The 26,649-nt window shown below is 35.6% G+C and overlaps 1 protein-coding gene across 3 annotated transcripts in view; it reads right to left on the reverse strand.

Annotated features, from left to right (window-relative positions):
• The window catches only part of LOC125810643 (transportin MOS14), a 75,564-nt gene that overhangs the window by 20,959 nt on the left and 27,956 nt on the right, over positions 1 to 26,649 (reverse strand). For all 3 annotated transcript variants that reach the window (XR_007441881.1, XM_049490110.1, XM_049490111.1), the window contains 5 exons: positions 26,407 to 26,530; positions 21,548 to 21,682; positions 15,033 to 15,113; positions 11,342 to 11,455; positions 11,029 to 11,108 (listed from right to left, as the gene is read on the reverse strand). Coding sequence is in view for 2 of the 3 variants with exons in the window: in XM_049490110.1 (XP_049346067.1) it covers positions 11,029 to 11,108; positions 11,342 to 11,455; positions 15,033 to 15,113; positions 21,548 to 21,682; positions 26,407 to 26,530 (534 nt within the window). In the remaining variant the exon portion in view is untranslated. The remainder of the gene's footprint in view (positions 1 to 11,028; positions 11,109 to 11,341; positions 11,456 to 15,032; positions 15,114 to 21,547; positions 21,683 to 26,406; positions 26,531 to 26,649) is intronic.

A 26,649-nucleotide genomic window follows, 5' to 3' on the forward strand; every position in this document is an offset into this window, starting at 1 on the left:
TGTACAAATATATTTAGATACCTTTGTATGAGTAGATAATAACTGCTTACATATTGCAAGTAGAGAATAACTACTTTATCTTAATGTACTAGATTAAGTACATAAGATTCAAGAAACTCATGTTCAGTAATGTCAAAATCAAGTTTTATACATTTCTGGTGTTCAGTCTTTTATTTCTTTACATGGTATCAGAGCACTGGATCTTTGTAGAGACTCAAATAAAGCTAACCTACTAGCCGGCAGCCTTGCACTGCTGCAAGTCGGATGATTCTTTTTTCTATTGAGCATCTGGAACTACTACTTTTTCCCACTGCCAGCACAACTCCCGCTTCCATAATCCGGCATCTCTCTCTCTCTCTCTCTAGTAGGGGTGTTCAATTAAAAACCAAATCAAACTAACTTTAAATTTTTTCTTAGACATATTAGTGATCCTTGCTTATAACATAATATTTAATGACTATTATAGAGGATAGATTTATGCTTATTTAAATGCTTGATTCTAACGTGTATGCCACTTTCTTAGCATGTGCTGTTTTCAATTTCACAAGACAAGTTTTATTAAGGTCATGTATTTTTTTCAGACTTTGAGATATTGTTTTACCAACTATTCTTAAAAGTAGGTGAAACATATCATATTTAGGTTTCATATTGAGTTTTGCATCCATATTGAAGATTTCAAGAGTCATTTGTTTATCCTTTTTAAATATCAACATTTGGTTAGGCTTAAAATTATATAACTGTAAGATATATTAATGGAGGGGAACAATTATCATATATTACAAAGAGAATTTCTCACATTAGAATATTTTAGTAGATCACAAAACTAGCTTGATTCATGGAAAAGTTTATTCATGACTTAATAGATTGAATGGGTTGAATTTGTATAACATGTGCACTGAAAAGAAAATAATCAAAAAAGACCAAACCAGTAAAAAACCAAAAAATAGTTGGTTTGGGTTTAGTTTCGATGAAAACCAAACCATGAACACCCCAACACTTAGGCTACCAACATTGTTCCTATCTAAAAGCCGATACCGCTCCTCTCTCAATTATTGACACTAATATTTCTCTCCGACAATCGATGCCACTCCTCTCTGTAGTGATCCATCACTTTTCTCGGAAAAAGAAAGAAAGGGTGATGCAAGATTATTGAGGGTAAGAGGGAGGATATTGCATGATCACACAAATACAACGAGGGAAAGTAGATCAAGAGGTCTAGTGCATCTACCTAATATATGTGTACCATGCTTGTGCCACTTGTCAATGAACTATACCGCTATCCCAAATAAGTTGGGATCGGACATATGAACCCTCTATATTCATTGACCTCTATTTATGTACATAGAGACGTCAGGGAGGCAGTAGAAGGTTGGAGTGAGTGGAAAGGTGACAAAGCCAACAGGAAAATCTAGAAGATCCCAGCAAGTATATTTTGGTGCCTTTGGCAAGAAAGGAATCACAAATGTTTTGATGCCATATCAACTCCAAGCTACTCTTTGGAAGCTAAAGGCCTTTTGTATCTTTTTAGTTAGAACACTCATTCCCTTGTAAATGATGTTGTCTCCCTCCTAGATTTCATCAGTTCACTTACTCCAGTTTAACCCATATACCTTTTGTTATTTTGTTAGCTTCCTGGGCTGAGTTCTGTAACAATGTATGGGAGCCAACATTTACTTGTTTTTGTAACTATGAATCTTCATGAAGCCAACAATAAAAACACCTTATTTCATCCACAAAAAAAAAGAAGGCGAAGGTACATTTCATCCTAAAAACTATATCATTTGCCTTCTACGGCGAATAAGGGATTCATCAGATCTCACACTTAACCTTGGACACTATTTCTTTGTTTCTATTGTGTTCTATCTTCAGCTACGTATGCATTGATTCTAAGAAATTTTAACTCTTTTGAAATAACTTTCCTCCATACGTTTCAAGTCTGCCTCATCCTCTACTATTGCATAATTGGTTATTATTACATTGGTCATCAACCAATTGTTGTGGCAGAAAAATCACATAGGTTATGGAGGAATTTTTCTGCGGATGACTAAGGAGGTGAAAAGGCATCATCAGCTAAATTGGAAGACAATCACATTTGGTATTGTTAGAATAGAAATAGGAACAAGAATGGTATATAGAATCCTACTTGGAAAAAGATTAGTATATAGAATCCTACTTGAAAAAAGATTGTATTATGGTGTCCATAAATAGGATTTCAATGTAATAACGAAGATACACAATTCAATAATTTTCTTCTCCAATATTTCTCTCACAAGGTATCAGAGCTTCTACGATCCTGGTAGAGAATCAAAGAACTTCCACTCCGAGGGACGGCTATGACCCATATATATCGCCTGTCTGACCAATGGCCAAAGATATATGCATGAACCCTACATTCAGGAGAAGAAAACTCAGTCGGACAGGTCACTGTGTGACAATTTTCGGTGACTTTCTAGACTGTTTGGTGTCAACCCCATATTTATTAGTGTTTGTGTAGAGAGTCGTGCATCCTTCCGATGACTACTTTCTCAAATCGAATTTGCGTAGCACCGTGCATCTTTCTGGTGACTACATTCCTATATCTGATTTCTGTAGCACTGTGCATCATTCTAGTGACTCTTTTCTCATATCTCATTTGTGTAGCACCATTCACCATTCTGGTGACTACTTTCTCATATTGAATTTGCGTAGCACCATGCATTTTTTCGATGACTACTTTCTCATATCTGATTTGTGTAGCACCGTGCATCTTTTTAGACTGCTTTCTCATAACTGAGTTGCGTGGCACCATGCATCTTTCTGGACTGCTTTCTCATATCTAAGTTGTGAAACACCGTACGTCTTTTTATATAAGACCTCAGAATCTAGTAGTCTAAGCTAGGGGCTAAGTGTCAAGTCACTAGACAAAGATTTGAGCCTGAGCACCCTTCACGAGGACCCATACAGGCCGTGAAGGGCACCACGAGTCGTGGTGGCTCACAGTAGCTAGCCAAGGAAGCCTCACCTCCCACGACCACCATGACGGCTCGTGGAAGGGACCACAGGTCGTGGTGATGTTCGTGAAAGGCAAGGCAATAAGCATGCTTAGGTAGCCTTCTCCCACGAGCCACTTGATGGCTCGTGAAGGCCTTGACGGCTCGTGGAGGTGGGCGTGTGGGGAAGATGAGTTTAAGGGTGGCAACCCAAGCCACTAGTTTAGGACCACGGCTCGTGAAGAGCCTCGTGAAGGTGGGTCGAAAGCTTTTAGTTAACGGGCATATGGGTCTTCTCCATATTTAATTAAATCAAAGCCATGTCGTTTTTACCCATGCCTAGGACCCCTGTATAAGTGATTTTAACCCCAAAACTCACTTATTCAAGTCATTCTCTTAAAATCACCAAAAGAATTGGGTTCTTCCTCTCCAAAATATTTCTCTCTCTAGAACTTGAAGAAGAAGAAAGGGTTGAAGCTAAGGTCAAGGTCAAGTCTCCATTCCTTAAGCATTTGTGGGCTTTGATAGCAAGGTATGATAGCTTTTCATCCATGGAGCCCCTAAGTTCTCCCAATTAAAAAGTAGAAATTCCCCAATTTGAGTTAGGGTTTTCTTCTAAGTAATGGGTCTTTGTGAATGTTGATTCAATTGATGGAATTAGGATTGTTTATGCATGCATTGAGAGGATTACATGCTTTTATGATGAATTTTCATGTACCCATGCCTAACCCATGATTCTAAGCAGAAGTTGATGTAGATGGGTTTTATGCCATAAAAGGAGAAATTATGGGTTTAGATGTATTCTTATAGGATTGATAAGATACATAAGAATTGCTTTGAGATTGAAGCATATATGATGATTTATGATTAGAATTGCTTGATATTGAAGCATATATGATGATTTATGATATGAAGGGCTTTGAGAGTGAAGCTTATGCATTAATTGTGAATTGTTGATGTGATTGATTGTGGAAGGGAATTTCCCACATGATTTCTTCTATGTATGTATGAATGTGAAAGGCTTTCTCACATTGAATGATTCTAGGTTGAAAGGATTGTTCACCTAAAATGAATCTAAGTTAAGAAGGCTATAAAATTGATGAGGCAAAAAGGTGATTACCCTTGATCTCCATATGAGAAGGATAAGGGGGCGATTACCCAAATTCCCTAAAGTAGGATGAGGGGCGATTACCCATATTCCTTAGAATAGAATAAGAGGCAACTACCCTTATTCCTTGAAATTGAACAAGAGGCAACTACCCACGTTCCTATGATGTAAAAGATAAGAGGCAAGTGCCCATGGCACATGAATGTTGGACTAGAGGCGAATACCCATGATCCTAAGTAAAGGGACTACAGGTGACTACCCATGATCCCAAAGTAAGAAGGATAAGAGGCGACTACCCATGATCCTTTGTAGCAAGGCAAGAGGCGAGTACCCATGAGCCTTTATAGTTAGGCAAAGAGGCGAATCCCCATGTCTTTAAAAGTAAGCAAGAATAATATGTGAAATGCTAAGATGAATAATTAGCTTGGATTGATGCTTGAGTTGTCTTCCATGATATATAAGACTAGAGGCGGATTACCCAAGACTTGATGAAGGATAAGTTGGGGTTACTTCAAGAAGTACTCCTCCTATGTTATGATGATCTATTATGTGCATTGATTATGTTTTATGATTTATGTTGTCTAATGCTTATGTTTATGTTGTTTATGCAAGCTATCATATTTAGTACATGTTTGTACTAACACATACTCTTGCGTACATTTCTTATCCAAATGTAGGGTCTGACGATCTCGACTCTCATCCCCGTGGCTAGGATCTATAGTAGAGGCAAGGTTGAAGATTGGTGAGTCCTCATAGCATTCGAGGATTTGGCTACTATTTCTCTTATGTTCTTTTATTTTAGTTTGTGAACATTGTTGTATGGGATGTGTCCCAAGAATCGATTGCATTAGATGGTTTTTAAGACAAGTGTATTAGACTTCCGCTTTTGAAATGCGAACTTTGATTGTGTTGAAATGTTTTAAAAATCCCATCCATTTCTATTATCTTGACTATGAAAGCTAAGCAGCTTGTATGAGGCCTCTCGGGGTCTTGTACACCATGTTACATCTAGGGGTACCCCTGGGTCGTGACATTTTAGTGACTCCTGAGATCTGATTTACGTTGTTCCATACGTCATTTGGATGACTCCTCATATCTGACTTACATAGTTTCACTTTTTGTTAGTAGTGCGAAAACCAACACAGCCAAAAGGTACACTGTCTCTATGCAACCAAACCGCAAGCAATGTCGTTTTGAATCAACCTCCCTCGCAGATCCCTTATGCGCGACTAGATCTAGGGTTCTAGTGACAATGTCAGTACCACACACGGATGAGTGAACATGTCCGAACAGTATTTTGGCAACTTTGTTGTTCCAATTCGACTTGTCTCTTGATTCTAACATGATCCATATATTTTATACCAAATTTTGAGCACTTTCTGGCGACCATGCACTATGAAGACATAAGGACCATCTGAACAATCACCTAGTTTTGTTGCTCAGGGGAAGTTTAGTAGCCTTGTATGCCAATTGTGTAGGTCACTTTGTGGTCTGAAACAAACTTCTCGAGCTTGATTTGAGAGGTTCAACACAGTAATTCAGAAGTTTGGCATGACTCGTGTAGGAACTAATCATTCTTTGTTTTATCGGCATTCTGCATCAAATCAGTATTTCATGAGAGGACTATACACAATTTGATAATATTCTTCTCCAATATCTCTCACATGTATGAATATGGGATGCTTAAGGTTTAAAGCATTATGAGTTTCTAATGAGGTAGTACTACAAAGTGCATTTGGAGAACTAAACACGTGGGAAGAGTCATAGCAAGCTACTATCTATCTATCTATCTATCTATACTACCTTAAAACATGAACTCCCATACCCCAACTAAAAGCATCCAATTTAGTATATCTTCTATACTTTATGTTTATATTTATTTATATTATATTCAAAGAAAACAACTTTCCACATTGAAGGGTTGTGACTTTTTTGATGAGTTGTGACTCTTGCAAAGCATTGCTACTTCTCTAAGAAAATACAATAAGCACATGTTCATACTATCCTTTGCTAGCTATAAATAAAAGGGTTTCCTCTCATTACTGTTATAATAGAAATAAGTATTTCCTACTTAGAATAGAAATATGAATAGGAATAGGAATAGGAATAAGAATAGGAATCCTAGTTGGAAAAGGATTCCAATGTAGTGTCTATAAATAGGGTCTCAATGTAACTATTTAGATACACAATTCAATAATATTTTTCATATATATTTCTCACATGGTATCAAAGCATTGGTGAGAACAAACAAGTCACCGTATGTCTATGTCAATTTCCGGTGACTGTTAGGTCTGATTTTGTTATTCTTTTTTTTTCTGTGGGTGTTGTGCGAAAACCAACACCACCATGAGGCTCGGAAAGCCCCCGCGACCAAACCCCAGCCAAAACTACCGAAAAACATCACCCCACACGCTCTCACGCGCCGATCGGAGGAATCTACGGTTACTTCTACATCTCCAGTTGTAGTGCCACCACTACTAACTTATCATCGCCGTCCACGTCCAACCCTAGTCCCAGATGATTCATGTCATGAGCCGGACCCTGCTCCCACTGCGGACTTGCCTCCTCCTAGCCAACCGCTTGCACTTCAAAAAGGTATACGATCCACTCGAAATACTAACCCACATTATACCTTCTTAAGTTATCATCGTCTATCATCACCCCATTATGCATTTGTGTCGTCTTTGTCCTCTATTTCCATTCCTAAGACTACAGGTGAAGCACTTTCTCATTCTGGATGGAGGCAGACTATGGTTGATGAGATGTCTGCTTTACATAAGAGTGGTACTTGGGAGCTTGTCTCCCTTCCTACAGGTAAATCTACTGTTGGTTGTCGTTGGGTTTATGCAGTCAAAATTGGTCCAGACGGTCAGGTTGATCGACTTAAGGCTCGCCTTGTTGCCAAAGGGTATACTCAGATATTTGGGCTAAATTATAGTGACACTTTCGCTCATGTGGCTAAAATTGCATCTGTTCGTCTTTTTCTATCTATGGTTGTCGTTCGTCATTGGCCTCTTCATCAGTTGGACATTAAGAATGCTTTTTTGCATGGTGATCTTGAGGAAGAAGTCTATATGGAGCAACCACCTGGTTTTGTTGCTCAGGGGGAGTCTAGTAGCCTTGTATGTCGATTGCGCAGGTCACTCTATGGTCTAAAACAGTCTCCTCGAGCTTGGTTTGGGAAGTTCAGCACAGTAATTCAGGAGTTTGGCATGACTCATAGTGGAGCTGATCACTCTGTGTTTTATCGGCATTCTGCACCAAGTCTATGTATATATTTGGTTGTTTACGTTGATGATATTGTTATCACCGGTAATGATCAAGATGGTATCATTGATTTGAAGCAACATCTCTTTAAGCACTTCCAAACTAAAGACCTTGGCAGATTGAAGTATTTTCTACGTATTGAGGTTGCTCAGTCTAGATCAGGTATTGTTATTTCTCAACGCAAGTATGCCTTAGACATTCTTGAGGAGACAGGAATGATGGGATGTAGACCTATTGACACTCCTATGGATCCGAATGTTAAACTCCTTCCAGGACAGGGGGAGCCACTTAGTAATCCTGAAAGGTATAGACGGCTTGTTGGAAAGTTGAATTATCTCACAATGACTAGACCTGACATCTCTTTTCCTGTGAGTGTTATAAGTCAGTTTATGACTTCCCCTTGTGATAGTCATTGGGAAGCAGTTGTTCGTATTCTGCGATATATAAAGTCAGCTCCCGGTAAAGGACTACTCTTTGAGGATCAAGGCCATGAGCATATCATTGGATATACAGACGCTGATTGGGCAGGATCACCCTCTGACAGACGTTCGACATCCGGATATTGTGTTTTAGTAGGAGGTAATTTGGTGTCGTGGAAGAGTAAGAAACAGAATGTGGTTGCTCGATCTAGTGCAGAATCAGAATATCGAGCAATGGCGACAACAACTTGTGAGCTAGTTTGGATCAAACAGTTGCTGGGAGAACTAAAATTTGGCAAAGTTGATCAGATGGAACTTGTGTGTGATAATCAAGCGGCTCTTCATATCGCATCAAATCCAGTGTTTCATGAAAGGACTAAGCACATTGAGATTGACTGTCACTTTGTCAGAGAAAAGATACTCTCGGGAGATATTGTTACGAAATTTGTGAAGTCAAATGATCAGCTTGCAGATATCTTCACCAAGTCCCTCACATGTCCTCGTATTAATTACATCTGTAACAAGCTAGGTACATATGATTTGTATGCACCAGCTTGAGGGGGAGTGTTAGAATAGAAATAAGTATTTCCTACTTAGAATAGGAATAGGAATCCTAGTTGGAAAAGGATTCCAATGTAGTGTCTATAAATAGGGTCTCAATGTAACTATTTAGATACACAATTCAATAATATTTTTCATATATATTTCTCACAATTACTAAACATACTACCTTAAAAGCAAAAACTTTCTAACTTGAATGTTAAATTACTATAATATCCCAACTAAAAACACCCCATAACTTGAATGTTAAATTATTATAATACCCAATTAAAACACCCAATTTAGAATATCTTTGATATTTTATATTTATATTTATTTATATTTATTTATATTACATTAAAAGCAGAGACCTTTTTACACTTCTAAAGGGTTGTGACTTTTCTAATAAGGTCTCATACACACTAATTCATACTACCATTTGTTGGCTTTAAATAGAAAGGTTTCCTTTCATTTTCAAACAATCAATTTTCTAAGTTTTCTACTCTTCTTATACAACTCAATTGCGATTTGCAGTTGCTGAGTTATTTCAAAGCTCAGTGGAATTAAAGGTGTCATTATTTCGCTGAAGTAAATCACTCTATCATCCTGGGAGGACATATTCCATAACCTCGGGTTCTTGAGGAGAATAATTTTCTTTAAGGACACATCGTGAATTCAGTGGACTTGAGTTTTCACTCTATCATCTTGGTTTATTATTATTACTTTTGAATACTATTCATGTTTTATTGAATACATATTTAGCAAGTAACAAAATAAAATGTAATCACAAAATAATAAAAAGTAATTTTATTCATCAATATTGTGAGTATAACTCTGTTCATTCCTTAATTATTCACTGTAAATTTTATCTGTTATTTAAGGACCATTATTAGCATATTTCTCAAATGTAGGTTGATTTGGACAAGATATATTTGATCACAGGGTAAATTTTGAGAAAGGTTGTATTTGATGTCTTGATCTCTTTCTGAATATCCAAGGATCAGTTTATGGGATATTTGAGATGTCACCTTCAAGGGAATAGGTGTCCCTTTTTATAGGCTTGAGCAAGATTTAAGGTAGAATAACCTCCAAGATTTTTATTTTTCTACTTTTTTAGCATTGATTTTTCTTTTTGAAATTGCTAAGATGGCTTGATATATTTTTATTTTTCTACTTAACCATCTCAAGTTTAATCAAAATGAGTATCAAAGTAGAACTACCAAAACAATGTATATTTTTTCACATATAGTAAAAGTTTACTTATGATAATATTATTGCATTAGAAGTCATGATCCACAAAATTTATAACACTTTAAAATTTGTTGCTTCCAAATTCAAAGTTAATGTACATTTTATAATGGCTCCTTGATAGTTTAATTGCTCCATGAAAACAATCTTGTTATTTGCTTAAGTAATAATGTATTTTGTAATTGTAAATTGATACGGATACACATTGCTACCCCCTTAAAAATAAAAGAACCGAATGATACATGATTTTGAAAGCTTGTGTTTGTTCATGATAAATTTGAATGTGTATCAAATTTTTTTTGCAGGGGACCTTTGTGAGGAACTTTCACAAATTATTTTTCAATTATTCTTTCTTTGTATTGTGAAGGAACATTTGACGTCACGTGACTGTTGATTTGTCTTAGATATATCACATATACATAATTTGATATGCACGTGCAACACATGTATCGAGAAACTAGTAAGAATAAATGTGTGAAAATTCGAGGGAGGATGTGGACCATCCATTATTGCACTCAGCCCCGACATTGGTTGAACCTTCTTAGAATCATTGGACAACTATTAAGCTGGAAATTTAGGAGAAAAAAGAGAAGTGTAGGGAGTGGCACGTTGATGTGACTACCAGGAAAGAACGGAATTGAGTAGCTTTTCAAGGGGTTGAAAACCTTTGTACGTATTACACAAAATCTTGCTCTTCTTTTTAAGCTGTAAACTTGCTAAGCACCTAAGAGATCCCAATTAGTACAAATGACTTGGTGCATTTTGCAGAGATTTGTGTGAAACAATCCCGAAGAGGTTTTAAAAAAAAAGCAATGCAGAATCAAGTTGGTTTAAATAAAACAAAACTCCAGAAAGAACAGCCACCAGCAATTTTTTCGAGAGAGAAAAGTGCAATCTCCAAAAAGCTAATTAAAACCCACAAGATCTCGTTATAGAACCCTACCAAAAACTATAGCTGAAGCTTTGAAATTACCTTGACCATTAAGGCATAACACATAGATAGACACCTTAACTCATTATAGAACCCTACCAAAAACTATAGCTGAAGTTTTTAAGTTACCCTGACTATTAATTTTAAGGCATAACACATAGATAGGCACCTTAACTTGGCCTTAACTGGCAAGTAAACACCCTACCTTTGAGAATGTACATCTACATAACTCAACTTGGTTTAAGTTGGCTCCATAACAAGGCATTGCACGCGTGTTTATGGGGGCCAACTTAAACCAAGTTGAGGTGTCTAGATGTGCATTCTCAAAGTTGGGGTGTTTACTTGACAGTTGAGGCCAAATTGAGACCAAGTTAAGGTGTCTATCTATGCAGTAGAGCAATACAAAAAGGTTTGAAACCAACGCCTACAGCTTAAAAAATACATCAGAAACTAAAACAAAGCCTAAACTGATAAGACATGACCTGCTTCAGCACTGTATTTTCGGTTTCTATTTTATTTGACAGAATATGGAAAGAGAATTCTTACAGCAAAGATCTGGCATTAGTTTGACAAGACGATATCCACTTCGAATAGGAAGCAACAACCTCTGCAGCTGATTTATATACCTGGAACATCAACAAAAGAAACGGAACATAATTAAAGAGAGGAGGAGGTCAATCAAAAAGTACTACACATTGTCATAACTCAAACCTAATGAAGCAAATAGTTAGTTCAGAATCACTGTCTACAAAATTTTCAGTATGTTTCTCTTTCTTCCAAACAACTTCATCTATTCTAGCATCCCCCTTTGGCAACGAGGATAAGAGAAACAAGAAAAATCGAGTAAGATAACACATACAAGTTTCATGAAGCCCTTAGCATCATCCTGTGGCGTACTAGATAAAATTGTGACCAACTGAATAACAAATGAGAAATCAATGTCATGGGTCTCCGTGATAATAACTTCAGCTATCTGAAAAAGAAAAGAAATCACACAGTGAACTTCCTAGCATGATCAAGTTCGTGTCCTTTTCATAAATGAAAACTGAAAAGTGATCATTAAAAGAGAAACAACATGATTTGAGCATGCAAATCACAAGTGAAGCCAATGAAGAGCGCAGAAAGCATGACACACTAATGTCAAATTACCTGTTCTTTTATAATCAAATCATGCAGCACACAAAGGATTGCTGAAAACAGCTAGACCTCGAAAAAAGAAAAAGATCTCTACAGAAAATACAAGTACATGATCACAAACTACAGCTGAAAATCATGCATGTACTCCAACAGAATAAAAGAATGTAAAGAAGAATTTGCTTAGAGATATCTCAAGGAAGCATTGTGATCACAAGAGCGTACGAAGGAAGGAGTGACTTCAATCACTTATTATTACATCATAAGATTGTTGATGCCAGGGAATTTAATGGCTGGCAGCCTGGCGCAGAAAAAGATCTGATGCGGGGCAGGAGAGAAGAGAGTTGGGCAGTAGTATCTCAAGAAAATACTGATTGTATGGATTTGTATCTCTAATTAGTTAGAAACATTTTGCGAAAAAAATTATAAATATATATTTAATTTATTTTCATGATGGTGGTGTCCTAGCCAGCTTGCGCACACCTGGTGTGCTTTGTATTAGTTTCACAAAATGAAAGAAAGTATAAATAACATTTTGAAGTGATTCCTACTATGGCAAAGTACTGAACACAAAATTAGTTTCAAAAATAAGAAAAAAGGTTTGTTAAGTATCTTTGGGAATTGAAGTCACAAGGCTCAAGAAATTTACCTTCTCATTTAAGAGGAATAATGACCCGAATTTATTGGTTGAAATAGAAAAATCAGGGGAAAGCCTTGCAGTGCACTTGTGACAACCAACTTACAACTTATGGCAGAGGGAGTTCATTGTTTAAAGATCTTGAGATGCACAGATGATTAGCTGGGAAGTTAAAACCATCTTACAGAATGTGACTTGACACTGCTTACTAGGGCAGTGTGATCTGAATATTCATGTCTACTCCAACTAGTAATCACTAGGAGACTTTGGGCCAAATCGTGTGTCACTTCGAAGGAACACCTGCCGCAGTCTGTTGTATAGAAACCACTTGGGTGTTGTTCTAGATGCAAATCGGAGGGGATCTAAAGTTTTCTGGGGAACAAGAGGATACAGATCTTGTTGGAGATAATTCGGTGTAGTATAGAAAGTAAGAATTAGTGGTAGTCCCCTGATCTAGTGTTGAATCAAAGTAATGAGCTATGTCATAATCCATTTGCAAGGTAATGTAGCTATGCAGTTGACAGATGAGGTTAGTCTTAAGACAACTCAACCTGCTAAGTTGTAGTCTGATAATCGTGATGCTCTCTATATTGCTTCTAATTTGGCCCTTCGCAAGGTAGGAGTAAGGCTGCATACACACCACCCTCCCCAGACCCCACTTGTGGGATTTCACTAGGTACGTTGTTGGTGTTTATGAAAAGATATAACAGAAGATTATCTTGATGAGACATATCATGACAGGAGAACAGTTAGGTGATGTCTTCACAAAAGTCCTGCATGGAGTTCTAGTTAACTATGTGTATAACAAGTTGGACATGATTAACATCTAAGATCCAACCTAACACTGTAGTGAAAAGTCAATCAATATGTATTTTGTAGTGCTGATATAGTTAGCATAATTGTAGGTACTTGTATTGCTGGAGAGATTCCAGGGACTTGTCTCTTATTAGTTAAGAGAGATATTAGGAAGAGGCTTACACATAATCTTCCATTCTACCAAATGTGTGAAATATAATCACCATTAATGGCACATTCTATAAACGAGATGTCAATGTGTTTACACAAACTGACATGATCATGACAACTAGTGCATGTACAGAAGATACATAGGTATAGCACAATTGGAGATGACAGATAGAATGACATGGAGGTACTAAGGGATATCACATTTTCTGTACAGATGTATTATGTAGGTCTAGCAGGAGGAAACAAAATGTCAGGTGAAAGACAATATGGAAGTTTGAAGCTCAATTTTACTGTTAACAGCTTTAAGGACATTTCCATCATTTTAACAGAAAAGTGCTTATCAACACCTTTTACCAAACATATCAACAACTTATTTTTCAGTTTTAGCACTTCTATTCAAACACGTAATTGCTTATTCATAGATTCAGCCGAAACACTTAGAAGTGTTTTTCAACACTTGATGCTCAAAAACTACTTAAATTAAGCTAAATCAAATGAGCTCTAAGTAAATAATCCTCTCTCTAAAAACTTGAGCTTTTAGATGAGATGGTCATACAATTCAACATAAAAAGAAGTTTTTATTTTGTGATCGTTTATTGTATAGATAGATAGGTAGCTTACATAAATGATAAATGATAAATGATAAATGATTATATAAATGTTTTGGCACCATTTGGTGATTTAGTAAAACAATTTCGAATTTATAAAAAAAATACATTTGGACATTTACTTGGGGGTTTATTTTTTTTGATAACCGAGAAATCCATTTGCGACCCGCCCTTTGGACCAATCACAGCCTTCTAAACTCGGTGGATAATGGGCCCGCCCCTCTACCCTTCTCCACTTAAATACCGGGCATCGCTTTGCATGGTGTGGGACTTGAACCTACGACCTAATCCACAAATCCTCCACCTTTTGCCACTCGAGCTAGGCCTTGGGGGCACATTTACTTGGGGGTTTATTAAGGGAAAAAGGCAAACACCTAACCTAAGATGAAGTTAATGTTTTGACAGAGATTTCAGTGAGTGGGATTTATTGTCAAAAATGTCATAGCAAAGATCATGACCTTTAATCTGTCAAACAATTTGAGGATAACTAAATAAAAATGTCACCAGGTATAATTCAACTTCTAATTATCACGTAGTTCAGCTTTGGACTATAAGAACTTGGATTCTAAGAACGTGATTTTAGCATTTCCAAACACATAAAATAAGCGATTCATAATTTCAATTAACGACAGTTTTGAGTATACGAGCTTTATAACCAGACATAAGTGGGATCTGCTTTCACCTATGGCATAGATGCAGTTAAAAGTAGGTGTTAACTACAACGATTGAGACTTTGCTTCTCACAAAGCTGCATGAGTTCATACAGCAGCTAAAATAGTGTCAATGCTCTATGCTTTTAAGTACTAACGTTCTCACTGTTCTGATACACTTCTACCTTACAATGCTACACATACCAATAACAGGAATATAGACAATCATCCAGCGGGTATTGTGTTATTAGAATCATGCTTCCAACTCTACCAAGCAATTGATGGCTTAAACTATCCAAGGTTGATTGCTGCAGTGACAGTTACAAATGTAAAATATACTGTTGTTCCTGCGATTTCCAGAAGAATTCATGGTTTATTTTCTCTTCTATTTGTCCTTTATGCTTTTTCTTCTCATTTTCTGCTTCAGATTCTGACCTTGTCCCAACGCTAATTAGCAAAACCCACAAAGAATTGAGTATAATAAAAACATTAAGTAGGAGATGAGAGCAAAACAATGCATATGTTACTGCCAAGGTTTTGGTTCACAGTACTAACCGCATTAAGTGCAAACATTTTAGCTTCCACCTCCTTCCAAGGAATATGTACATTGTTACTGGTCCAACCTCCAAGGAAGATCTGGTATAAAAATAAAAAAGCAAAAGTCATTTCACTAATAGAAGAAAGATAATAAAGTTGCTAACTTGAAAATAAGTTCCAGAGGTATTTGAAAGCCTGTCAAAAGGTGAAAAGAAAAATAATTGTAAAGGGAAACAACCAAATAAGATCATTATTTAGCAGTAAATGCAAATATGACAAGGAGATACTGGGTAGAAAACTAGATATGGATAATTCTTAAATATTTCTGTTGAAGTTAAAGATGAGAAGGTAAAATGGATGGTGCCAGGTATTGATAGGATGAGAAGGAAGAGAGGTGACATACTTGAGCAACCCAGAAAATACAAAGTGCGAAACAAAACAAAAACAAGTCCAATAAAAAAAAAACGTTGTTTCTCTGGTTAGGTTCAAATTACAGTCAGCTTATATATTTCTGGAATTATCTGGTCTAGTTTTTTGAGTCAAGAATGGAAACTATGGAAAAACTTGTGCAGGAATTTCCAGGATTATACTATGGCTGCTACTCAAAAGAATTTGTGAAATCAGAAACTACTATTTACCAACTTGAACAAAGATAAATAGTCAATAGAACAATCTCAAACAAGGTGAACACTCAAGAGGATAAGAATAATTTAATGCAGCTGGAACTAGGGATCCAGAAGTTAGCTAAGGATGAAGAAACTTCTTGGTGACAAAAATCAAGGTGCTTGTGGCTGAAAGAATGGGATAGAAGCACTAAATATTTCAAAAAAATGGTCAATTCTCACAGAGGGTACAATTACATTATTAAGTTGCAAGTGGGGAATGTAATCATTGAAGACAAAGAATAGGTGAAAGAGGTGGTTTTTGATTTCTATCAAGATTTGTACACTGAAATGAGAACTGGAGGCCTTCTGCAACTTTTGATGGTTTGGGAAGCTTGAATGCTAAAGAGAACGAGACCTTTGAACCTAATATTGGACTCGGGTGCAGGTAACCGACGCAGATGTGAATCCAAGGGGTGAATCTGGCAAAATCTAAATTTTTAGATTTGGGGCTACGATTCCAAGTATGGATACGGGTGTTGGAATTCGGCTAAAAAATTCCAAAATTATAAAATAGAGCTATAACGTTATTCTAAATTTTGAAAGATCTTCTAGGTCGTCATTCCCAAGGCCCTCAACTTTTTCTTTCACGCTCTCTGGTTGTTCCCCTCAAAAAACAAAAAGAAAGTCATTCAAGGCTTTCCACCAACTCTCCTTACAGATCGTTCCTACTGTCTACCAAAAGTCAGAACACAACCGCTTGAATTCTTAGTTTCTCTTCGTTTAGCTTGAAACATGAAACAATGAATATTGACCAAAAGGAAAAGCTAAAAAAAAAAAGAGACGAAGGGACTATAATATTTAAGGTATGCCTTTTCTCATGTCTTAAATCTATATTATCTTTTATCAAAATCTCAATTTTCCCCAAAATTTGTCCATGTACTCTAGTCAAAGTATCGAAAGTGGGTTGACAGAATCCCACACGTATTCCGCACCCGTCTCTTGTCGACACGGGTGCGGCAGCAAAAATGAAGAGTCCATGCAACTTAGCCTTGAAGATGCTTTTAATGAGGAGGAAGTCTTGAATGCTATTAATTCTTGTGCCCCTGATAAAAACCCCAGTCCTAATGGATTCTCAAAGACTTCTTATCAAAGATGTTGGGGCATTACCAAAAGGGATGTTATGGGAAGCCTCAGTCACTTTCACAGAAATTGTCACATGGTAAAGTCTTTCAATACTTATTGTATTGCACTTATTCCCAAAAGAGAAGGTGCAATTGAACTCAAAGACTTAGACTTATTAGTCTCATTGGTAGTGTTTACAAGTTATTTTTTTGGTGAAGTAATTAAATTGTATTAGAAAGGCATCAAGGAGATGCAATGGTTACAACTAAAACTAAAGTTGTGCAAGAACCTGTAAAGCAGCCAAAATATAAACCCCCTTAAACCCTACTGTGCTAGACTTAGGGAGCTACCAAAATCCAGAAAATTATCCATACTGTTAACAGGGGAGAGAAGGTGTCAAATATAAAGACTAACTAAACATCTAGTCTTAATGGTGCTCATGGAAATTGATATTCCATCAAAGAATCTACAGTTTCTCTCTTTCCAAATGCCCAAAAACTTACTGTTGGGATCATCCTCCAGGTACTTTTGATAGTGTTGTCAACTTTCCGACATATCCAGCTAGCATAAGCATCTTTGATGGAGAGGGGCATGACCCATTGGAGGGCCAAACAATGAGAAGAAGAAATGCCATATGCCAACTATTATGGAGCAGTGCAAAAAAAGATGATTGACACTTTCATTATCTTGTTTACAGAAAAGACATCTATTGATGAGCATGATGCCATTTTTCCTAAGGTTGTCTAGTGTTAGACATGCCTTACAAAGGGCTGTCCATGCAAAACAGGAAACCTTAAGAGGTTGTTTGGACCTCCAAATATGCTTCCAGGGAAAGTCTTCAAGTATGTCATTCTGGGCACACCAGTAGTTTAGCTTTTCTTCATAGTGTAGATCCGTTCCTTGGAGCTGCCCCAAAGTAGTCTATCTGGATTGAGAACATCAGTTACATTTTTCCAGTGTTTGTAACAGGAGAAGAAATTCATTATTTTCCCAATCCTGCAGATACCTTCTGAAAATTAGACTCCAAATATTGTCAACTTTGTATCGGCCATTGTGGAAAGAACTCCTACAAAACAATGCCCCCAATCCACTAGCCTAACCAGAATCTTATGTTGAGTCCATTGTCAGGTTTGAAGTAAACGTTCTGAAGAAACTCATCCTGGAAAGTACTTATGTGTTTCCAGACCCCTACACCATGAGGATCTTTGCTCATCTTTGGGATCCAGTGATCATGAGTTCCATATTTTGCTTCGATGATGTCCTTCCAATACCCTGCCTCATTCTGCCCATATTTCTAAAGCCACTTCATAAGCAGGCATTTGTTATGCATCTTTAGGTCTCTAATTCCCAACCCCCCTTGGGCCTTGGGTAGAATAACATTTGTCCATTTCACCAGAGAGAACTTATGAGTTTAGCTGTTACCTTCCCACAAGAATCTTCTCCTTAGTCTTATCCTTCTATATCCCCAAGTAAAGCTCTTCGCATCACAATGCCTATTGTGTTAGCTTGTCCTTTCATAAGTGGAGACAGAATAAAGCATCCATAATAAAGGTGTTTACTGTCTGTTCTTGATTCAGCACACGTCCTAGACGACGTTTTTCTTCCTGGGCTGCAGTAAGTAGATCGATCTCAGAAATAAAAAAGAATCTTCTCCTTAGTTTGTCTTCCTGCTTCAGGTCTACGGGAGGCAGACTCAGAGCCTGTTTGGATTGGCTTAAAAGTTGGTCAAACCTACTTTTAAGTCATATTTAGCTTTTGGGAATGTTTTGCAAAGCTAAAATAACTTGAAATAAGTTAAAAATAACTTTAAAAGTTAAAAACCAAAGTAGGACTCCCCCTACTTTTTATTTTTTGACTTAAAAGTCATTTAAAGTTTGAATTTTTATTTTTTTGACTTAAAAGCTACTTTTTTCAGCTTGTCCAAACGGGATCTCAATCTAATCAATAGTGTTCTGGACAACATTCCTACCAACTATATGCCTTTATTTCCTTCGTCTCGGGTTAACTATGAGATCAAATAAGGTAATTGAGAGACTGGTCTCGGGTTACAAAAATGTCGTTATTAAAGGCAGGAAAATCACTAATGCAACCCTCATAGCTAATCAAGTGTTAGTTGGTGTCAAAAAGTGGTGATCCAGGCCTCCTCTTCAAGCTTGACATTGAAAAGGCTTTTGACAAACTCAACTGGCATTACCTTATCTCAATCCTAAGGCAAATGGGATTTGAGGAAAGGTGGATCAAATAGATAATGTTCAACTTCTCCACGGTGAAATATTCTAGACTTGTTAACAGAACTCATGTGGGATTTTTCTCCCCAATGAGGGGAATTAGGCAAGGGTTCCCTTATCTCCCTTCCTTTTCATATTGGCAATGGAGGGTCTTAGCAGAATATTGGAAAGGGCCAGACAAATGCAATGGTAAAAAGGTTTTGATGTTGACAGAGACCCAGGCAGTTCAGTCTCCATCTCACACCTTTTATTTGTTGATGAAACTCTTAACTTTTGTAGTACAAAGAAAGCTCACGTCCAGTACCTGATTATCACCCTCATGCCCTTCGAGGCTATGTCAGAACTCCACATTAACATGTCAAAAAGCATCTTCTATACAGTTAATGTGGTTCCTAACCTGAAGGAATTGGCTGAAATTATGTTCTGAAATATTGGTTCCTTCCTCACTACTTACTTAGGCCTCCCTCTAGGTGCCAGCCATAAGACTGTTGAGTTCTGGAAAGTGGTAATTGAAAATTTCGAGAAAAGATTGGCATCCTGGCAGCAACAGTATCTTTTCCTTGGAGGCAGAGCAACACTTATTAATAGTGTTTTAGACAGTATCCCCGCCTACTTCATGTCCCTATTTCCTATTCTAGGCATGGTGCAGAAACACCTTGACAGGATTGTCCCTATTTCCTATTCTAGGCATGGTGCAGAAACATCTTGACAGGATCAGAAGGTCTTTTTTTATGGGAAGGGAATAGCACAACTCACATAATTCACTTGGTCAAATGACCCAAGGTCAATCTTCCTAAAACTCTTGGTGGCCTAGGTGTTACGGATATAGCATTCCACAATAAATGCATGTTAATGAGATGGCTTCGGAGATATGACCAGGAAGATGCCGGTTTTGGAAGGAAGTTATGCAAGCAAAGCTGGTTTCACCAACCACTGGTGTACCAAAGTGGATGGAACAAGGTAATGGAAGGGTATCAGGCTCTTATGGGAAGCCTTCTCACTCAGCACATCTCTTCAGGCAGGAAAATGGGGAGCATATACTGTTTTGCAAAGACAAATGGTTAGGTCTCAATCCTCTGAAGGATACCTACCGAAGATTGTTCTCACTAGCTACCAACCCAGACCCCATTATTTCTGAGAATAGGGAGGACAACTCATGGAATTTGATACTAAGAAGAAACCTAAATGACTGGGAAAATGAAGATTTCCTAGCACTCCTTAACTGCCTTCAAAACAGCCCAGTCAACAGCCTTAGGAGAGACAGAATCAAATGGGGCAGCAGCAGAAATGGGTCTTATACAGTCAAGGAAGGATACTTGCGCTCTGAGATCCAAGAAGAATTTGATTGATCAATGGCCTTGGAAGCTGATTTGGAGAACTAAATTGCTACGTTTGTTTCTCCTGGAACACTCCAAAGGGTGCAACTTTACCTCAAGACAATCTTTCCAGGAGGAAATTTCTGCTTGCAAACAGATGCTACATGTGTCAGTGGCTCAGTGCAGCCCTGGATCACTAAACCACTGGTCCTTCACTGTCCATTTGCAAGAGACATATGGAACATGTTATAATCACTTTTTGGTCTTCATTGGGTCATGCCATGCAGTGTGAAAGAGGTTTATCATATTTGATGCTCATGGCCAGTTGGGAAGGCCATCAAAAAGTTTTGGTCTTTGATTCCTGCTTGATTTTTTGGTGTATATGTTTGGAGTGTTAGAAGAGGAATAGGTTTATACAATCCTATTAGTATAGGAATAGGTTTATACAATCCTATTAGAATAGAAATAGGTATATACAATTCTATTAGAATAGGAATAGTAATAGAAATAGAAATAGAAATAGAAATAGAAATAGGAATACTAAATAGTATCCTACTTGGTAAAGGATTGTATTCTAGGGTCTATAAATAGGGTCTCAATGTAATAATGTAAACAACGACAATTCAATAATATTCTTTTTCCTATATTTCTCACAGAAAGAAGTCGTAGATTTTTTATGGCAGCCAATTACGCTCTTAAAGCCTGATGTTTAGTTAATATTTTTAGTTGGGCCAATCTCACCCATGTAATCAGTATTGACTCCTTCATGGATTTTATAAGCTCTTCAGTTCTTTGATCACCCCACTTGGTGGGATTTCACTGGGTATGTTGTTGTTGTTTAGTTCTTTTATAGTTTTTTGTCTCCCTTTGGACTGATACTTCCATCTTTTATAATCTGTGCATCTTCTTGATGCTTTTATTATTGTTATTTTTCATAACTTCATCAAAAAAAAGGAGTTAAATTGATACAATCCATACTTAATGCCCTTCAAATAAATAAGTTATTCAACTCGTTTTTAATTGGGTTGGTTGGACAAATATTTGGAAATCTTATCCATTTGCTAGCAGTTGTTTTTTCATCAAGTAATAAATTTTAATTAACAATGGGCACAAAGTTTACCCATATACAAGGAGCATACTAACTTTAGTTATTTCAGATGAGAAACAGGCTTAGAGATTTCGAGTGCAACACTGCAACTAATATGAAATCAACTTTATCTTTATTTAAAACAGCACAAAGTAATAAGCCAACCCAATGACACCTTCTGGATAAATGCTGCAGAACCTAAAAGCTGACAAACATCCACCAAAAGCTCCGTCAGGCTCATCCTGAATTGTTCAAGGGTGTCAGGCAGCTCAACCATTGCACCCTCGCCATAAAATGTAGAATCATCCACCTGTTTAAGTCGAAACCCATAACACAAAATAAATAAAACAGAAAATAAAGAGTAAGGAAAAGATGACATTAATTTGAGCTTACTTTTATGCACTAGCAATTAACAGTAAGTACAAGGACATTCATTGAAAGCTAGCCAAGGAATTCATTTTGAAACTAGTTTATCAAAATGATTTACAGCTTACTTTAAAGAAGTTAGTCTACCACTATAGTACAATATGTTTATATTGATGACATCAAAGCATGAGCAAAAATTTGACCTGTCCACTAATCAAATTTTAGAGGCAACCTCTAACAACCAAATTATGTAGACCACCCAACAGACTTGAGAGAAAGGGAGAATAAAAAATTGAGAAGAAAAAAGTAACTGACAATCCCTTAGTGTAGGACAAAATAAGGCAAGGGGTCGTTTGGTTGGGAACAAGTTATCCCAGGATTAGTTATCCTAGGGTTAGCCATCCTGGGATAACTTATCCCATCACTATGATATAAATGGTGGGATAAGTTATCCCAAACATGGCAACCAAACAAGATACAAAAATTTTATCCCATCACTATTTATTTTAATACCTCACACCAAATGACCCCTAAGAGTCTTCAAGATTATCTGCCAATTAACCTATGACATTATTTCTGGTAATTCCTTCAGTGAAGCATGCCGAGTTGAGGTTCTTATTTTTATTTTTATTTTAAATTAAAGTTGAGGTTCTTATTGTTTTTTTATATTTTTTTATTTTTATGACCGTGGTGTCTGATGTGAGGCTAAAACTATATTTTCTTATCATTATTTGTCTCACATTTATTATTTATATTTGCCCTTTTTGAGCATGGATTTTATGGATTGTGCTAAATAGTATATTTTATTTGTAGGAGTAAATTGGTGTAAAGTTGAAGAAGTTTGGAGCTAAAACGAATTAAAGATGGAAGGTTGAAGAAGGTAATCAAGCAGGCAGCTTAATGGAAATAAGTTAATATAATATTAATATAATTTATATTCAAATAGGAAAGATGCATAACACGTGGCAACCATTGAAGGCCACAGTAAAAAGTTGAAGGCGGCACAGCTTCGAAAAACACTTGTTCATGCTACCCTTTGTTGACTATACATAGAGGGGTTTCCTCTCATTTTTCAACCACAATTTTTAAAGAAAAAATCTTCTACTCTTCTTCTTGCATTATAATTTTTTTTTGTGTTATTTATCGTCGTTGAGTGAATTTGAAGTTTAACAAAATATGGGGCACTATTATGATGAAGTATAAATCGTTCTATCCTAAGAGGGTATATTCCATAACTTCGAGTAGTTGAGGAAAATAATTTTAATTATAAAATAATTATCTTTTGCTTAATATATACATTAGTATGTAATGTTCCAATATATGAAGTTAACATGATGTAGTCTATTTTCATTTGTTTTTGTTAACAATTTCTTTTGTGATGTAGATATATGCTTCTGAATATCTTTTTCTAAAATTTAGAAAATTGTCATGATTTGTTTTTTTAATGCTCAAGACAAAAAAATGACTTTATTTATCAATACTACTTATGTGATTTAGATTGTCAAGAAGTTTGCTTCAAAATAGTTATTACTATATAAACATTGCCTTTTTGTTTTACTTATTTACTATTTCATGATATTTAAGTATTTTAGACAAAGAGAAATTCATATGACTTGTAATATCGCAAGTTGAAATTTGTATTAGTTTAATTTTTTATTATTTATTTAATAGCTAATTTTTATGAGATAAATATTTTTCATTAATGAAAATATATATTTACATTTTGGTAGGTATTTGTACTTAAATTAAAGTATTATATATGTCACAAATGTATTATCAAGTTAACACGATCTTCTATGTTTAAAATATATTATTTTAAAATGTTCCAAGTTATTTATTTTTAAAAAAAATAAACACTCACAACAAATGTGAAAATATGTGAATATATATGAATCATTTAAAATTTATCAATTACAAAATAAATTTTATATTCAGTAATACGGAATAAACATTTACATTTTGCCCCTACATTAAATTAAAATCTAATAACTAAAAAAATAGTAACATTAATTAAAAGTCCTATTTATTTATGTACGTATAAAATTTAATAGAAATTCAGCTATTGCACATTAACTCTTTTACGTTCTAAGGTATAACATTATGAATTCCATAGTTGTTACATTAATTTCTATATTTCATCTATCCTTATATTACCTTTTGACCAATAATTTTTCATATTATTACACCGCCCATATATATGTGATAACATGGTGTTGTAATTTTTCCTTTGACGAATCATACTCGGTTGAATAAATCGAAACAATTTACGAGTATATGAATTATATCTTTTTTAGGTGTAAGATGAACATGTAGTTATATATATGAATTCACACATAAAATATATTCTTTAATTTTAATTTTTAGTTTTTTCTGGTAAAAAAAAAAAGAGAAGCTTTCTCAGTTAACAATGGACAGTCAGATAACTTTCTTTTATTTATGTACACAATCAATCAAGAAGTCAAGTCTGAGTGCCAACAACAAGAACATCATCTATTATGTGACAACTTATAAAATGTAGTTGTTCTCTTCACATGTTCATATGACATCTAAACAGTTTAACGTGGAATACACGTGCAAACATCTGGTTAGATGACAAGAAAAATACACAACAAATATTGTCTATAAGAGATATATATGACGATCCACATTGAATATTAACAAAAGAATTTGCAATATTATTTTGTGCTAAGCTTAGTATTCAAATCTTCGCCTAAATAAGCAATACTATTTACTATAACATATATTTTTTTGAATTAGAAAACACGTGTCAAAAAACTAGTACTACCTTAAAAGTATGAACTATCTATCTTAAATATTAACTTATTATAATATCCCTGACTTAAACATCAAATTTAGTATATATTCTATATTTTATATTATATTATTTATTATTTATTTAGTTATACTATATAATATTATATTAAAAGCAGACACTTTTTCACATTGAAGAGTCTTGACTTTTCCAAAGAGTTATGACTTTTTCGATGAGTTATGACCTTTTCGAAGGATTGTGACTTTTCTATGGGTTGTGACTTTTTCCGAAGGGTTATAGGTGTTTTTCAGATATTGATTTGACAATTTTAGTAGTAATCATAAGAAAGTTTACATCCACTATTCATAGGAACTTATACTTTATTATTCCATTAGTAAAATTACCCACGCCTCGTGCGGGAATTTGATATCACAAAACTTATAAAATAATACTTAAAACCTATCAGTCATTAAAACTAAAACACTATGTTATCTTACATACAAGATTACGTAGTAACGAACATTAATAATAAAAAGAAAATAATAATTATAACATCTTAGCATTTATCCTTCAGTCAATCATCTTTAATTTGATTTTATAACTTATCCTTTTGCCTCCAGGAAGTGTTACTATTTGATATTTTTGGGAAATTAGATGAACACAACATGAGATATTAAATTTTCTAATAAATAAATAATCTTTATATGTACTAACAAATACTTATAACAATAACTTTGCAGAAACATAAACAACAAAGTTTAAAACATGTACTCAAAAACAACAATTAATATCATAAGCATAAATTAATGACTGTAAAAAATATACCAGGATCTATAACAATATAATGAAACAGAAAGGAAAAAATTGAGCCCATTGAATGCACAATGTCCCCTTAAGGAAATTATTCCCCTCTAATACCTGAGGTTTAAAGGAATAGATCCTCTCGGGATCCTCTCGGGATGGAACTATTCTATTCACAAGTGTATTGATACAAAAACAATAGTGTCAATGAGCCACTCAACAAGAGCAAAGTACACGAATATTTAATTGTGCAAAAGAAGAAGTTTAGAATTTTCGTTGTTTTAAAATGAGAGAAAATCTCTCTATTTATAGGCAAAAAGGGTAGTGTGAACAAATGCTTATTGTCCCTTATCAGAAATGTCACAACTCTTTGGAAAAGTTACAACCCTTCAGAAAGGTCACAACCTTTCATAAAAGTCACAATTTTTCATAAAAGCCGCAACTCTTCATAAAAGTCGAAACTATTCATCAAAGTCACAACTTTTCATAAAAGTCACATCTTTTCATGAAAGGGGAAAGGTATTTTTGGAAATAAATAAATTTAAAAGGAAATTCTTGATGTGGTGGCGCCACGTAAGCAGGCCTAGGGTTCTCTTTTATATAAATATATATGATTTATAATTATGTACTTAGATTTTTGATTTAATAGTATTGACAATGGTTTTTAAATAGTGTAGTGCATGGTTACAAAAAGACGAGATGTCATATCAAAAAGGATTGTCTCAATATAAACACAACTTTGATTAACTACAACTAATTATTGATATCTCATCAATTCCAGAACAAAGAGCCAAGGGTCATACTTTTCCTCCAATTTCCTGATGATCACAGTGAAAGAACACCCAAATTTAAGATAAAACCAGGGAGAAACAATAATTTTGGATATATGTGATGACTCAGAAAACCTTGTCAAGTGCATAGACAGAATTTTCTTTCAATTATCACAGCTATACTCTCTGTGAAGCATAAAATTTATCATATAACAATATTTTAAAATCCAACAAATGCACATGCTAATGGAAAGGTAGGTCAATAGAGTAATTTGAGGATGGGACTAAATAGAAGCAGAATAAAGAAACAATCTGCAGTCAAAATGCATGCAAACAGAAGCTAACCTGAGAACGCAACAGAAGGGCATCCAACAACGCTGAGAAAACAGGAAAAAATAAGATCTTGACGCTCTTAACATTTTCTCCACGATCTGCATCCAGGCCTAGGATGTAGCCGGCAAGACTGCACCTGCAAAGTGAGAGTGTTCTTGGATAGGGGGAACCATTTGAACTACACATTTCGTTTCAACAATCTGCTCTGGACCCTGTCTATAGTTAAGTAACGGGCCCCGATTTGTACAAAAGTAA

The sequence above is a fragment of the Solanum verrucosum genome, unplaced genomic scaffold (assembly GCF_900185275.1).
Source record: "Solanum verrucosum unplaced genomic scaffold, falcon-dt-bn FXZP01000032.1, whole genome shotgun sequence".
Lineage (NCBI taxonomy): Eukaryota > Viridiplantae > Streptophyta > Magnoliopsida > Solanales > Solanaceae > Solanum > Solanum verrucosum.